Source organism: Saccostrea cucullata, unplaced genomic scaffold, assembly GCF_032062105.1.
Source record: "Saccostrea cucullata isolate Sc308-1 unplaced genomic scaffold, CSIRO_AGI_Scuc_v1 ctg1102, whole genome shotgun sequence".
NCBI classification, from domain to species: Eukaryota; Metazoa; Mollusca; class Bivalvia; order Ostreida; family Ostreidae; genus Saccostrea; species Saccostrea cuccullata.
The window spans coordinates 37,569-54,581 of record NW_026929005.1 but is presented as its reverse complement, the minus strand read 5'-3'; the positions used below and the strand labels follow the sequence as shown (position 1 = coordinate 54,581).

The window sequence follows — 17,013 nt, the reverse complement described above, 5'->3', positions numbered from 1 at the left end:
GAATAATAAATCTTATATCTGAGCAAATGAAAAGCTCAAGGCTGTTGTCAATCATGTTTATTTTTACGTTATTATTATTGTCATATTAATTAGTTTTATACACAAATGGGTTTGTTAATATCGTAACTCAACTTTTCAATGAAAAAATCTGTCTTAAAGTTCTTTTGTGACATAATAATCATTTGAATAATCAAAAACGTTAAAATGCTATTTCAAGGATATACAACTAAGAAAAAAATATTTATACTTCGTGCATTTGTACAATTTTGTGCTTTAACATTCAAACTTTGTAAAATTCAATCATGAAATCCCTCTGGTGCATCTGCACGACAACTCACATAATCATTTGCCTTGTTCATCATATTCCACAAATTGTAAAGAGCTAAGAATTCTTTCAAGGCGTCCGGGACTTGTTCCGTGGTGTAATTTACCATAGGAAGGACATGTCCTACTGGCAATTCCATAAATTCACTGGCACCTTCGCAGATTCCTTTTACCATTTTATTTCTAAAAATGGTATTTATATCTCTTATTCCCAGAAGATCAATCTTGTTTAATAGTACCAGCTGAGGAACATCTGTAAAGAAAGTGCCATTTATCGATTAACTGTACTATACTTTCACAATTGTAATTGAAATTACTTAGTGAAAATGTAGCTCATGTACATGAATGTCGCCTGTGATATGTTTCATATCGTATAACTTTCACAAGGTCTAATGAATATTAAAATGGTAGACAAAAAAAAAAGAACTTTTTGTTCAAGGCTAAAGATTAAAAACTCGCAGAATACAGTAAGTCACTATGCACTTGGTGAACATTAAGACATATTCTGATTAAAAAATTACAATCATAATTTTTTTTCCTTTTTCTAAAGTTACAACAAGAAAAATATTTGAAGACCACAAAAAATAATGATAATAAAATTGTAAGTAAAAACCAAAGCTTAACGATCTGGTGTGACATATATTAGTTTAATTATGTTTTTGTATAAATAAATCAGTATTACCATTTATCCTGCCTCTGATAAAAATCGTGAAATTTCATTGGTCGACAACAATAGTGCATGAAACAATGTTATGCTGTCTACCCACCTCACATTGCTAATGCGACCCCTCCACGTGACCTACCCACCTTATATTAAAAAATTTACCAACAACACATCATCAATATACTGCTTTCATGTGACCCGCATGGAGCTTCATAACTGACGTCACAATGCGTCTGGCGACAATGGATGCAGAACGTCTTGCTTAGACGCTCAGTGAAAGCGGTTTATCGATACTATAAAAGCCTTTTAGAGAACCATCGGCAGGATAAATTCGTTATGTAGACACTAAAAGGGGTAATACGGAAATATGTGGGGTCCTTGAAAAAATAAATATTTGGCTCGGCTTACGCCTCGCCCTATATGGATTTTTTCAAGGACCCCACATATTTCGGCTTACGCCTCGCCCAATATAGATTTTTTCAAGGACCCCACATATTTCCGTATTAGTGTCTACATAACTAATAATACACCGATTCTGTATTATGTGATAGGGGTGACGTCACAATACCCCATATCAAGGACCGGTCCGAAAATCCAAATTACGTATCGGATCGGCGTGCAAAAATCCATATCAAACCGGACAAATTTGTATAATCTAAAGTTTAAAAGTAATTCTACCACGATTATTGAAAACTTCGAAGGAAACCGACGGACATTATTCTCCAATAAATCACGAACGTCATCAAAAAATTATCAGATCAGAAACACGTATCAAATCTGAACAATTCAAATGCATGTTTGGCTGTAGAATGAAATACTTGTTTAGACCGCATCGATGTGTCGTCTTTGCAGTATAAACACTGTAAATTGCATCAAGTTGCTGATGAATGTCAGTTTTTATAGCTAAGCAGGGCTATTCCACGGACCTCCCTACACATTAAACAACGTGATTTAAGCAGTAAAACAAGAACATGATTTTGTTATTGTATATTCATTTTAACTGATCAATACATATTACGAACAAATTTGTAATTTAAAAGGACTATTTTTAATGCAACGAAAGCTCAAATCGTTTGCATTCCCTATATAGGTAAAACAAAATTTCCCTCTGGTTTTTATTTATGATATTCGTTTCTCTAATGAAACAACGGCCGTATTTATCGTTCTTGGTAGTAAATAAAGTCCGTTGTCGTGAATGATGGTCTTAAATGTTGTTTTATAAAAGCCAAGGCGTTACCTATTAACGCCTTGGCTTTTATCTTTCATACAATATTTCTCGACTTCGGAGGTTATTCTTTTTTTTATTTAGATATTAATGTAAAACCATTCTTTACATGTAGTAACCTTTGAGGTCTTAATTTTTTTCAGTTATTTAAATTGGTTCTATAAGATTTTTAAGAAAAAGGTACTAAAAAGTTTAAAGATATAAGGCAAAATTCTTACGCAGCGACTTTAGTGCAACTGCTCTTACCAATGTGCCTGCTGGCGAAACATGGGAGTTCGAAAACTGGTTTTGTTCCTTCATGCAGAAAATCTGGCGAGGGTATTGATTATGCAAATGAAGCCCTTATTAACAGATAATTTAGTTGTTCTGTTTATCGAAATTAAAAGACGATAGAATTGTTGTATTCAAGTTAAAGTTCGAGAGAATTTTTAACTGTCTTGCACGAGTATTTGAATTGTTACTTTGTCGGTGAACATTTAACTGTTTTGGGGCCGATATATTAAATCCACTCATAGAGAACCTTGAAATATCTCTTTTTTGGAAATAAAGTTTTATTGGTGATCCGTATACATTGGTTATTACAAACGTTCGTGAATGAAATATTTGGAGATAAAAAAAATACTGAATAAGGTGATTAGCCAGAAAATCTTTGTATTCTTTAGCAAAAAAAAAAGGTTGTCGAATTTAATAGATAAGATATAAATAAATACTTTTTTCGAATTAAAAGAAATAAAACATTTTGTAGAAATGAATAGAATCATATATACATGTACAATGAGAGGTTCAAAGTGAGAACATTGTTTAAACAATATTGTTTCATGCTACAGATCTATTTCTACTAAATTATATGCAAAACTACTAAGAATATTCATGTCCTCCAGAAATCACATAGGGGAAAAATAGACCTAAAGTACATGTACATATAATTTAATATTAACATTTTCAATTATATAGTTATTAACGGGGTTCGAGAAAAATATGGCATTGCGTTTTTTTTTGTACAAAACTAAACTATTTGCCTAAAAACGTTAGGCCGAAAGCAAAATGTTTGGTTCGATTTGGTCAACAAAATGCATTTCATCTGAGAACACTGTAATAAATGATTTATTATAAATTTGGCTATATTGTTATACATGTATCTCAGGCTGACGACCCTTTACCACACTGAAATTCTATCAAACATTAAACATATTAAACATATCTATAAACATTAAAGAATAAAACCAATCATTGAGTAAAGAAAATTATGAATTTTAACACGCATTCGTGCTTTCGGTCACATTTCGGCTGAGCGCAGCTTCCTCCATAGAGTATGAATAAAGGGCAGGGATTTACTTTTAGAAAAAGTAATATAGTTAACATTAAACTTTACATACGAGAGTTGTCCGTAAAGTCCGTGGACAAGCCAAAAATTTAATAAAAGTTGTGTCATTGATATTCATTATTGTCATATTTCTAATTCTTTACTTAATGTGAATTGAAAAATGTAAAAATTTATTGAATTTCAAATGTTTAATTACAATTATGGCTTCATAATTAGGCTTGGAATGGAGACCCGGAGCACCGCAAAATTTTAATTAAAAAATATTGATCACTTTTTAAATCTCATTTGTATTTTTAAAAATTCTGGGGAAATTTGAAAGAATTTTACATTATGAGGTTGACAGAAGTTATCACGTCAAACCTGCAAAATTTGAACATTCAAAGTTTCAAAATGGCTGAGCAATCAGCGTTAGAACATATTAAGACAGGATCAAAATCATAAAAAAAGAGACGTTTTCGGAATAGGTGGAGCAGTGAACAGTGATAAAATTCTGCGTTGACATTGGAAAAACACCTACATAGACCAATACATTCTGTAAACAATCCGGAAAACATAGTAAAGAAGTCGTTCGGTAGTATTTAAGTAGCACATAATATTTTTGGACGGAATGAACAGTTTACAGGATGACATGCGTGAAGGAAAACCATTATTCCGAAATTGCAGTGCTGTAAAATATGAATTTCGTAACGTGATCATGCCGTATTTCCGTAAATGAAATCGTCTTTACACGGACAGTGGATGGATGATTGCAGGATATGAGACAGGCATATGTAAATATTATTTTAAGAATGAAACTTGTACATTTTGTGCATATTTTTATTACTGATCAAAACGACATAAGAACAGTATTGAGTTAAACGCTGACTATGTTGAATAAGTTACTAGTGCTCGTATTTAACTTTTGACGTAGGTAACGTCAAGAATTTTCGTTTTAGTGCTCTGGGTACGACTGTGTGTCTTTTTTGTATCCGATAAAGATAAAACTATTTGTGCTTTGTTTTTGTTGAAAACTTGCATATTTATAAAATGAAACATGAATTTCACGAAAATAATAGTCTCAAATATTTTGTCAATGTTTGTCAGTAATTATCAATGTTGTCCACGAACTTTACGGACAACCCTCGTATATATAATTCATTATAGAATGATAATTATAGTTAATCAACGTTTTCAATGTAGAAAATCAAAGTATTCATATATTGAAATTCAGATAGGTATACTAGTATTTCATAAAAGTAAAAAAAAAAAAAACTACATATAACTTTTATATTAAATTTTTTTTCGTACATTTACATTTTCTTAAGAAAAATCGCATCATTGGTATGTAATTAATGAAATATTACGGATCTAATCCTGCATAAAAGTTTAAGAGTATAGTATCATAATAAATTAAAGTATTAAAGTTAAAGTAACTATAGTAATTTTATGTGAGAGTATGTATTGTTTCCGAAGAATTAATTGGAATGTAACACTGTATTCTGTTTTACAGGGGTTGTCCAAAAAGTTCGTGGACGATGACGTTTTTGTTTGAATAAATGGTTCTATATACATTTTTTTGTATATCAAAATATTTCTTATGGAAAAACCAAGTCAAATAGATTTCATTTTTATTGATGTAATTTTATATGTTTGTCAAAATCGATGTCTTTCAATGTCGCAGATAGTGCGCACCGACCAAGATTAAACTGCCATAAAATTTGAAATAAGGTGTTTACCGTATAAGTCGAAATTTTAGCGAAGCGCAAATTTAGCGATTTCTATCTAACAACTGGTATTTTATTTTTAGCGAGAAGTAATTTTAGCGATTTTAAAAATGCTTACTTAAGAAACTATTACAAATAATACTAATTAATTTTTAGCGATATTCAATTTTAGCGATGTCGGCACCCTCGCTAATAATGCCAAAATTAAATCCTCTCTAAAGATTCTACTTATACAGTATATTCAAAGGATTATTATTTATATTAAAGTAGTCAAAGCTTCATAAAAATTATATGTAACACAAAAAATAGAGAGACCATAATCATTTTTGATATCATATGTATCGGTTACTATATAAACAGTGAAAATACAAAAAAAAAAACCCTAATAAATATGTTCTAAAACTCGACAGAAAAAGCGACGTCGGCCGTAAGAACGGGACAGCGTCCGATCAAAAAATTAAGTTTTAATACGGTTAAAACGACGTCAGCGACGAAATATTTCCTCAAATAACTCAAAATTATACGAATATCTTTTGTTTAATGATTTGAGATTTGAGTATATACAATTTTTTAACAGTGCGTACAAATTCGAAGACACCAGAAGGATATTTGAAAACACGTTATTTGATGAAAATGGATATTTCTATTCATGCCGTTGTTATAAATAGAGAGCAATACAAGACGGGGCTTTGAAGCCTATGTATACGAATTCATTATATTAATGACGCTTGTAAATTATTTTGTACTGTTTTGAATTTTAAAAATTTAATAAATCATAACCGATACTGTAAGATTATTGCTAGCACTTTCTTTGCAACTTGTGGCATATTAAAGAAAATGTAGAAACGTAATAATGAAAATAGCGTAACGTTAGACTGGTCCTGCCCCGTGGGGATCCGGGTTAGAATAGGTCCTCAGTACCCCCTTGCTTGTCGTAAGAGTCGACTAAATGGTGCGGTCCTTCGCATGAGACCATATAAACCGAGGCCCCGTGTCACAGTAGGTGTGGCACGATAAAGATCCCTCCCTGCTCAAAGGCCCTCAGTGCCGAGCATAGGCCTAAATTTGCAGCCCTTCACCGGCAATAGTGACGTCTTCATATCAGTGAAATATTCTGGACAGGGACGTTAAACAGTATATAATCAATCAATCAATCAATCAGACTGGTCCGTGCGCATTATCCACGGCCTATAAAGATCCACATTTTATCAAAAATATAAAGTGTCGTCAATAAAAATTGAATCTATCTGACTTGATTTTTATGCGAAATATTTTGCTATACATTAGATATACATGTCTTTAGAACCATTTATTTCAGACCGTCATTGTCCACGAACTTTTTGGACAACCTTCGTACCTTTGAAAATAAGTTTCTCTAAAAAAATGTATACTTTCAAATTTCTAACATAACGAATAGTCTACTAAATGGTCATGAAAAAATCGATGTTTGTCTTAAGAGTGAGATACCGGACCTGTCAAAGAGATACTGTAAATGTATTATGTTTAGTGTGTACAATATTTGGCGGAAATTGACGTTTTAACAAGTTCGCGTAGATTTGATTTAGCGCATTGTTTAATGTTCTTATCAATATACGATGTATATATGTTTAAGACATTTAGCATTGTATTTGAATTAGCGGATGTTTCTTTTTGCCAAAACCGCTAAAAAGAAAACACCACCAAAAGCAATAAGTTTACAGTATTAGACCGATTACATCAAACGTTTTGGCGGGATCGCTAAACCTTGGTTGCTTCCGGTGGTGTATGACATTTCACAAACGTAACATTAGACTATTGTTTTCTTCTCTCTAATTTATTGAAAAGTATACACCTGACTCTGAAAGAGCAAATTTCTTTCGAAACATTGTTCATTAATTCCAATGGTCGGTAAAATTTAACTTTCATCATTATTTTAAAAATGCTTTGCTATGGTAACAAGTCCAGCTTTTCAAGCTTTCGAATTCAATTCCTGACTTATTTATGACTATTTGAATAAAAGTTTATGATTATTGCGTTTAGAAACATTGAGTTCATATATGTACTTTAAAATTTTTAAACTGGTATTATAGTCCCATTTCAACGTACAAATCAATGAAAATCAATTTACAGTATTTGAAATAAATGTCGTTTACGACCTATTACGCGTGAATCAATTGTTTATGAATACAAATGAACAAAGGCATTAACAAGAGGCTAAAGGGCAAAATCGCTCACCTGAGCAACTAGCTAGGTTAAAGCAAAAATCAGCTCACTATTGATATAAGGTTAAAAACTGGATTCAGGGGGAATATTTAAACATTTTTTAAATCTATACTTATTTCATATTGATGATCAGTCATGGCATTGTTGTACTTGTGAAGAATTCAAATGATTTTTCCAATGTACTCCTACATGAAACCTGGTCACTCATTGTGGCCCCACTCTACCCCGGGGGTCATGATGTGAACAAGCTTGAAGCTACACTATCAGAAGATGCTTCCATATACATGTAACTTTGACCAATCATGGCTTTGTTTTCTTGAGAAAAAGATTTTTAAATATCTTATGTAATCCTCTGTTAAACTTCATCCCCCACTGTGGCCCCATCATACCCTTTGGCCAATGTTTAGAAAAAAGAAGATAAATGCACGCACTTTCTGCAGATAAAGCACTTCTTATTTTCTTCAATTGTTCATGTGCTCCTTGGTCTGCCAGGAGTTCTTTTGGGTTATCTGCAGCGGCTACGTAGACAACACAATGCATTTTATCATTCAATGCTGGGTTTTCCCGAAAGTTTTCATGATCCTTTCGAATAGGACGTTCAGGATCAAACTAAAAAATAAAACAAAATATACAATAGCATGCATATTGACCTTGTGCTAACGTAAACAAAGTTCACTACACATGTAGCGAACAATAAAGGATGATGTGTCATAACTGCGGCCAAATTTTCCATGACGAATTATATTTAATCTTCAACGATATTTGTAGTTTTTAAAAATGGGTGAATAAAAACGACGCCTTTTGAATAGTTTCAATAGTTCCGACACATTTTATTTATGAGGAATATCACATTATCTTTGATTTTTAGACCTTATCACAGCTAAATTCGGCCAGGTTTGTGAGAATATGTTCTTTTATGGTAAGAGAATGGGCGGGTCTTAGTACAATAGAAGGATATGCGTGTCCGAGAAGACCTTATATGGCTATTGTTATTATTTCCACATAGTCATTGTCCTATCCGATGACAGAACAAGAAAACATGCTGCATTACTACGTTTACATTTCATCACAGACACGTGGTTTAGGTCAATTTACCTGTTACAGTTTTCTACATTTCAAACTTTTATAATGGTCAGCCAAGGCTGTTTATACTTAATAATACGCATGAATTTTCAGCATTTACGGTTTTTAGGACAAGAAATGCGCATGAATCTTGTATTCACTGATACTTGGGAATACGTGTAGACCTAGCGAATTGCTCAACAAACACGATTCAAAATTTTAAACTATTGTATATTTATCAATTGTTTGTAACTGTATATAAATTTTACTGTGATATCGGATATTGTACGTACATGTATGTAGATCCGTGTCTAATCTGTCACTCAACTGCATAAAAATAAAGCGGATAACAGTAAAATTCCAAGCACGTTTCGATAGTATTTTTATGGTACGCACTCGTAAAGATATTCATTTAGCTGATTGGTCAGTTAGAAAGTATCGCCAGTGCCTCGATTAGCATATGAATTTATTCTTACGTCAGAAAATCTAGTTTCGTTGATCTGTTCATAATGGGAAAGGTCAGCCAGATTTTACACATTTTTAAGAAATAGCAGGTGAGCGCAGTAACGTACAATTTCCTCCTTTCACATATAGGTAGATTTCAATAAAATACAGTGACCAGCCAAAGGAGAAACTTGTAACTACCTGCGCACGTACATGTACATTTTAAGGGCTCCAAAGAGCGGGGCGGGGTTAAAATGCAATGGGAATTTGATGCAAACCTGATACCCCTTCCCCAATAAAAGATCCATATATTTCAAATTACTTTTCTATTTTTGTTAAAAATAGTATTCTATAAAGGTACACATATTAATGATTATTTACGTACAAAAATCGGGTAAAATTTAGACATTTAATTTTTTGTAAATTTACCGGGCGCTGCAAGTCACCTCATCCTAACCATATAGTTTGCATTAGTAATTCAAAGTCTTCAGTATATTAAAGATTTTTTTATGCATTTCAAATAGATTTATATCATTTTTGTAATTCCTACTTTTAATTTTCTGTTATTGGAAAGAACTTTATTTCTGTATATTAACATAATTTTTTTCAGAAAATACTTCATTAGCATTTTAAAAAATATAAAAGCTCTAAATTTTCAAAAACGTTGTGGATTATATTAAGTTTCATAGTAAATCAAAATATCAAAGTATGTGCTATATTTTTCTATAGCAAATCATTAGTACTCTACAGTAAAGCTTTGTTAAGGGTGAGCAGAAAAGCATTTTTAATGCCTAATAATGTGTAGCAATATTCATTACGATGAATTTTCTTGATGCCCTAATTATTTTAACGTTAAGCTTGTTAGCTTTTAAAAACCTTTTTATGACAATTTACTTTTTATAATGTTTGAATTGCACAATGCAAATTACATCATGAAAATAAAAAAAGAATGTTGCTTTATATCAAAACCCCAATAAGCTACCATAAAAGAGGGATTCTTTTCAAATTTCTAGTATACAGAATTAGTGCAAAGAGCAAGAGCCATCTTATGCATAAAATGGCCCTGTAATTATATCAGTTATTTAACTATCACCCTCTTTCCCATTTCATATAATATCAAATAAAGCAGACACTTGGTGCTCTCATTTTCTATAACAAAATTCCATTTTGAGAATCCAGATATTGGAGAACAGGTTTGGGAAATTGCAATCTTCTTGAAATTTGCAGAAAGCATGCGTATTTGACTACCTTCAGCAAACAATTAATATATAAACCCTTTTTTTGATCTTCAGAAACATAATTAGCTTTCATTATGCATTTGCATATTTTTGAACAGAGGTTGTGCTCCATATGAAATATTGAAAAATGATTCAGCTTTAAGTCATTTTCAAAGGAATTTAAACAATGTGATGAAAATGACGCATTTAATGACGTCATAATGTATTGACTAGATGGGAAATTATGTCATGACACGATTAATGGATCCCTAACAAAATATACTATAGTAAACTATAGTTAACTCCACTATAGTAAATCAGAGTCCCAAAGTTTTCACCATAGTAAATCATATTTCCAAAGTTTTTACTACAGTAAATCAAAGTTCCAAAGTTTTTACTATAGTAAATCAAAGTTCCAAAGTTTTCGCCATAGTAAATCAAAGTTCCAAGGTTTCCACCATAGTTAATCAAAGTTCAAAGTTTTCGCCATAGTAAATCAAAGTTACAAAGTTTTTACAATAGTAAATTAAAGCATTAAAGTTTTTGTATGTTTATTATCATTATTTTGTTTGAGTTATTAATCTGTCTTAAGGGTAATGATTTTGGTTTGTTTGGGCTGATTTATATTGTTCATCTCGATTTAAATATGGTAAGTAATTAATTTAAATGCGATATGTACATTGAACGGTAGAAAAAACATTTTGGCTAAAGTTCATAAAGCAAATATTTTGATTATAAATGTCGGAATTTTTATCTTATAATAATTGTTTTCTCCATAAATAATAATAAACATTGCTTATTTATCGGTGCAGGGAAATTTTTTTCATTAAAATTCATTTCTTGTACTTTGTTCTTTTAAGGGACGGGTCGGGTTTTTCTGACGTTCAATTAAGCTTTAATAATTCTCATTCTTGACATTTCATAAAATGTACAGAATGAGATGCAAAACATTAATTCCACGGGTTTTATAGTATTTAATCAAAGTTCCAAAGTTTTCACCAAAGTCAAAGTTCCAAAGTTTTCACCAAAGTAAGTCAAAGTTTCAAAGTTTTCACCATAGTTAATCAAAGTTCCAACGTTTTTACTATAGAAATCAAAGTTCCAAAGTTTTTACTAAAGTAAATCAAAGTTCCAAAGTTCCACAAAAGTAAATCAAAGTTCCAAAGTTTTCACTATAGTAAATCAAAGTTACAAAGTTTTCACCAAAGTAAATCAAAGCTCCGAAGTTTTAACTTTGGTACTATAGTTAACTATAGTAAACTGCGAGGGGTGTTTGAAAAGTTCGCGGACAAGTTCTATTGTGAGCGCGCTATTTTCACGAAACCAGTCAAACTTTTCAGATAAAATCTTAACCTATTTTCCAATAAATATACAAAACTTTGGTGCTCTCCGGTGCTCACTGAAAAATATACAACTCTTTTATTTTGATAAATCTTGCTTCACGGAGCATCGAGGATCTACCTTTAGCTGTCGAAAATGGAACAACAAAACCCTCCGAAATGAAACTTGAAGACAAGGACGTACCTCCAAATATCCCTGAGGAAGCAAAAGAACACTCCCCAATGAAACTTGAAGAAGATGATGTACCATCAGCGCTCCCAGAGGAAACAACGAATCATTCCCAAATACAAAATGAAGACGAGAACGTACCTCTAACTGTCAGAAAAGAAACAGCAAACCATAGTGCATTCACAAATAAAAATGGAAGACGAGGATCTATCTGCAGCTGTCCGAAAAGGATCAAGAAAACCCTCCAAATTAAAGCTGGAAAACGATAATCGAACCACAGCTGTTTCAGAAGGAACATCAAAACACTCCCAAATGAAACTTAACGATGAGGATGAGCCTTTAGCGGTATTAATAAGAGCCATAAAACACTCCAAAATAAAACTTGAAGAGGATTTACCCCCAGGTGTCCCAAATGGAACACCTAAACACTCTCAAATGATACATGAGGATAAAAACGTACCAACAACTGCACTAAATAGTACAGCAAAACATTTTCAATTAAAAATTAAAGACAAGGACCTATCTCCAGATGTCCAAAAAGGAACGACAAAGCAATTCCAAATGAAAATTGAATACGAGGATCTACCTCCAGCTGTCCCAAAAGGATCAAGAAAACCCCCCAAAATGAAACTGGAAGACGAATCTCTAACCTCAGCTGTTCCAAAAGGAACAACAAAATACTCCCAAATAAAAATTGAATACGAGGATAAACCTCTAGTGGTATCAAAAAGAACCATAAAACACTCTAAAATGAAACAACTTGAAGACAAAGGTTTACCCCCAGGTGTCCCAAATGGAACAACTAAACACTCTCAAATGATACTTGGGGACAAGAACGTACCACCAACTGTACCAAACAGTACAAGAAAACACTCAAAAATGAAACCTGGAGACGAGGACGTAGCTCCAATTGTCCCAGGAAGAACAACATATAATTCCCAAATTAAAAACGAAGACGAGGAGCTACCCCCAGCTTTCCTAAAAATATCAAGAAAACCCTCCAAAATGAAACTGGAAGACGAAGACTTATCTCCAGCTGTGTCAAAAGGAACAGAAAAATTATCCCAAATGAAACTTGAAGACGATGATCTACTCCAAGATGTCCTAAGAAGACCAATAAAACATTTACATCGCCCTGACCTAACAAATATGGGGAAGGTAAGCACACATTATTCCAAAGATAGAACACGTGAGAACAGTAGTGTGAAAGACGAGTACATGTACTAGAAAGCTAGTAAGCTACATGTATGAACGAAGGAGGAACGAAATATCGATAATGATAAAGAGAAATGATTTCGAATTTTTTTTCAATGAAAATATTTAAGGTGAAAATATTATAGGTAAAGCATAATATTTTTAAAAGTAACGCAGACATAATCCTGAGTGAATTCATAGCAGAATTGACTTTTTCCTTTATAACAATGTACGAGTTGATGAGTAAAAACAAAGAAAAAATATCCAGTTACTACTGAAAATACCATTTAAGAAGTGGAAAATTTGAAATCGCGAATGGATGGTTCATACTTGATGATTTTAGCACAAAGGGAAATACAGAACGCGATTTTAAGTTTGAAGAATTTTATGAGATTGGAATAAAATGCATATATCCGGAATTTCATACACTGGGCAGATACTAGATTCTTTATATTCTTTTAAGATTCTTTAGATTCTGGATGTTTTTTCACTGAGTTAACATCATTAAAAGTAGTACAGAATTACAACGATACAAACATAATTAAGATAATTAAAGGGAATACAAAAAGTGTGTTATTTTTTTTTCCTGGGGTTGTTATTTTATGAAACTAAAAATCTTTGAAGTTTACATAAATGTATAAACATTGAGCCTGATATCAACATATTTGGGAATAGTTGCATTCTTTTGTTGACCAGAGTCTTTTCCTTTTTTATTACAGGTATCACGCAGAATTGCTTCTGAGTCTACATACCGAAAATTGTTCCATTTAAGATCAGAATGTACAAGTTGGAATTCATGCATGTATATACCCCCCGTCCCTCCAAAAAGGACTTTATCATATCCCAAAAGACACATTAATTCTGCTTCTGACCCAATCCAATTCGTCGATTTTACTGACAGAAATGAGGAAGCAAAGCCAAATATCAACATAGTACCTGATGCACCTCCTCCGCCAGTGCTACTTTTATAACAAGCGTAAAGTTATATAAAGTTATGTTGGTTAAAATACAGTTATTCTGAAAAGTGGAAATAAGTGTTTTGTGATATAGGCTTGCTCCTAAACTGTCGTATAGCGTTAAAGTTGTATATGTACATAGGATATTTTTTTTTATTATTTGTGTCAAAGTTTAGTGAAGGATAGAAGACATGCATTTATTCTTTCAAACATTTATGTAACTTGTACTTTTTGAGGCAATATTTACCTCCCTTTCCATTTTTTCATTAAAGAAATAAGGTACCATTTTTTTGGTTTTATTGGGGTGTTAAACGGGTTGAACACGTGATCAGATCTCATAAGTCCCGACAGACTTTATGGAAGATTTGATCATGTGCCAACCCGTTTTACATCCCAATAAAACTAAATAAATGATACCCTAGTACATGTACTTATTTTTGTCCCCCGCTTTCGCGAAAGCGAGGGGACATTAAATCTCATTCGTCTGTCCGTCAGTCTGTCAGTCTGTCCATCTGTCCATCTGTCAGTCTGTCCGTCACAAAAACTTTAACCTTGCCCATAACTTTTGATTTAGTGGAGCTATGACTTTCATATTTCACATGTGTATTCCTTGTGACAAGACCTTTCTTTGGGTACCACCAAATTTGACCTTTTGACCGTGACCTTGGAGTTTGACCCACTTTTACACAAAAATTCCAAACTTTTACTTTGGCCATAACTTTTGAATGGTAGGTGCTAGGACTTTCATATTTCACATACATATTGTTTGTGGCAAGACCTTTCATCGGATACCAACAACTTTGGCCTTTTGACCTTGACCTTGGAGATTTATGTACTTATGAAAAAACTTTAACCTTGACCATAACATTTGAACGGTGAGGACTTAGGCTTTCGTACTTCACATATGTAATTCTTCAGAGAAGACCTTTCATTGGATACCAATAACTTTTACCCTTTGACCTTGACCGTGGAGTTTTAACTACTTTTAAAAAACTTTAACCTTGGTCACAACTTTTTAACAGTAGACACTAGGACTTTTATATTTCACATTTGTATTTCTTGTGGCAAGACATTTCATTGGATACCAACAGTCTTGACCTTTTGACCTTGACCTTGGAGATTTCTGTACTTATGAAAAAACTTTAACCTTGACCATAACTTTTGAACGGTGAGGGCTAGGGCTTTCGTACTTCACATATGTAATCCTTTTGAGAAGGCCTTTCATTGGATACCGTCAACTTTTACCCTTTGACCTTCACATTGGAGTTTTAACTACTTTTTAAAAAAAAAAAAACTTTGGTCACAACTTTTCAACGGTAGATACTAGGACTTTTATATTTCATATATGTATTCTTTGTGGCTAGTCCTTTTATTGGATATCAACAACTTTGACCTTTGGACCTAAAAGATTTATGTACTTATGAAAAAACTTTAACCTTGACCATAACTTTTGAACAATAAGGGCTAGGGCTTCATACTTCAAATATGTAATCCTTGTGAGAAAACCTTTCATTGGATATCAACAACTTTGACCCTTTGATCTTGACCTTGGAGTTGACATACTTTTAAAAAGCTTTTTACTTTGGCCATAACTTTTTAACCGTTAGGATTAGGGTTTTCATCCTTCAAAAAAAATCAACTTCAATGTTACTTTCTAAATAAATGACATATGATAGGATGTTCATATTACACACAATATGTCATAAAAAAATGACATCTCACCCACAAAGACACCGAAAGCGGGGGACCACAATTCTTTGATTTTGCTTGTTTACATTTGGGAATGATTTTATTCAAATAGTAATGTACTGAAGATTTAAACCAATAGGTGACAATATTTTTTTAAAACTCAACGGTAAAATTTGAATGCGTTTATCATGTCGAACACTTATGACGTCACTATAAAATAATGTAGACCGTTTATGACTAAACAAACAATTTATGGTCACATGACGAACGTGTTTTACACAGAATGATGTAAAAATTTCTTGTTCAAATAGTGTTGTGTAAAGGCAAACATTTACAGATAAAAATATTTTTTGACATTGTATACATGTACTTATACATTACGTTGTTTGGGAAAATTATTTTTTATCATTTAATAAAAAAGATGTTGCCCGCCCAGTTTCTACTGTGGTTTCATTAACATTCGTTGAGCACCAATTTTCTAGGATTTCGTTATTGAGCAGATCCACAAATTTAAATGTTCATTGAAGTAAGAAATGTCTTATTCATTTGTAAGGCAATACTTTTGTCCTCGGAATTACGTAGATTGTCTATGTTTGATGCATTCAAATACTCAACACAAGTAATATGAATTAAAGAATTTAAATGACTGATTTTCGAATCGTCTCGTTTGATCACAGAAAATCTAATGTGCTGGGGTTTTTTTTACAATGAAGAGTGTCTTCCGGCCTTTCCATACACATATCTTGAACACAAGTATTGTTATTCATTTTCCCCCGTACTTTTAAAGAAACGAATAAATTAAAAAAATCCATTGGTGTTTTGTACTACGTTACAAAAGAAAGATCTTAAAAATATTTCTGACAGAATTATTGTTATAACGAATATAAAACATGATAAAAGTAGTATGTAACAAAAAGGATGATTTTTACAGAGTAAAATACATTGAAATTGCAATTGTAATTATTTAGAATAAGGATTTTATACAATACTAACATTGCCGGTGTAACGTTTAAATTTGACCGGGGTTGAAAATTGACCCAGGGAAGATTTTTCAACGTTGAATACTTAGATTTAATATATTGAATTTAGACGCTAGTACGTTGAATATTGAGCCGGGTCGTGGAATTTGATGATGAAACCGGTTCTAAATTCAACAGCGTAAAAAGACATATTTATTACTTGATTTCACAACTGTGATTTAATCCATAGTCGGGAATGGGGGGAGGATGCTTAGCCCCTCCCCCCCCATCTTTAGAAAAAGGGGAGTTTCGATAAGGCTGTTTTTTGGCCCACTTATTTTCATAAAAATAAATCTTAATTTATTTTCTCAAAATTAGTTTAGAATTTAAGATAAGTATATTAATTTTTAATATTAATATTTCAAAATTTACTATGTACTTGGAGTTCCCTCTCGTTTTACCGATAGGGAACTAATAATTGCTATTTTGATATAAATAACAAATTTATATTGACTGTGTTTAATATTATTGATATATTTAT

At 32.3% G+C, this 17,013-nt stretch overlaps 1 protein-coding gene across 1 annotated transcript; it reads right to left on the bottom strand.

Moving 5' to 3' along the window:
• Positions 1–278: 278 nt before the first annotated feature.
• Positions 279–8,045, bottom strand: LOC134279551 (uncharacterized). Its single transcript, XM_062761955.1, has 2 exons — positions 7,874–8,045; positions 279–577 (listed from the first exon to the last, which is right to left on the bottom strand). The coding sequence occupies exons 1-2, from the start codon at positions 7,980–7,982 to the stop codon at positions 297–299; spliced, it is 390 nt and encodes a 129-aa protein (XP_062617939.1). The 5' UTR covers positions 7,983–8,045; the 3' UTR covers positions 279–296.
• Between the last annotated feature and the right edge of the window lie 8,968 nt (positions 8,046–17,013).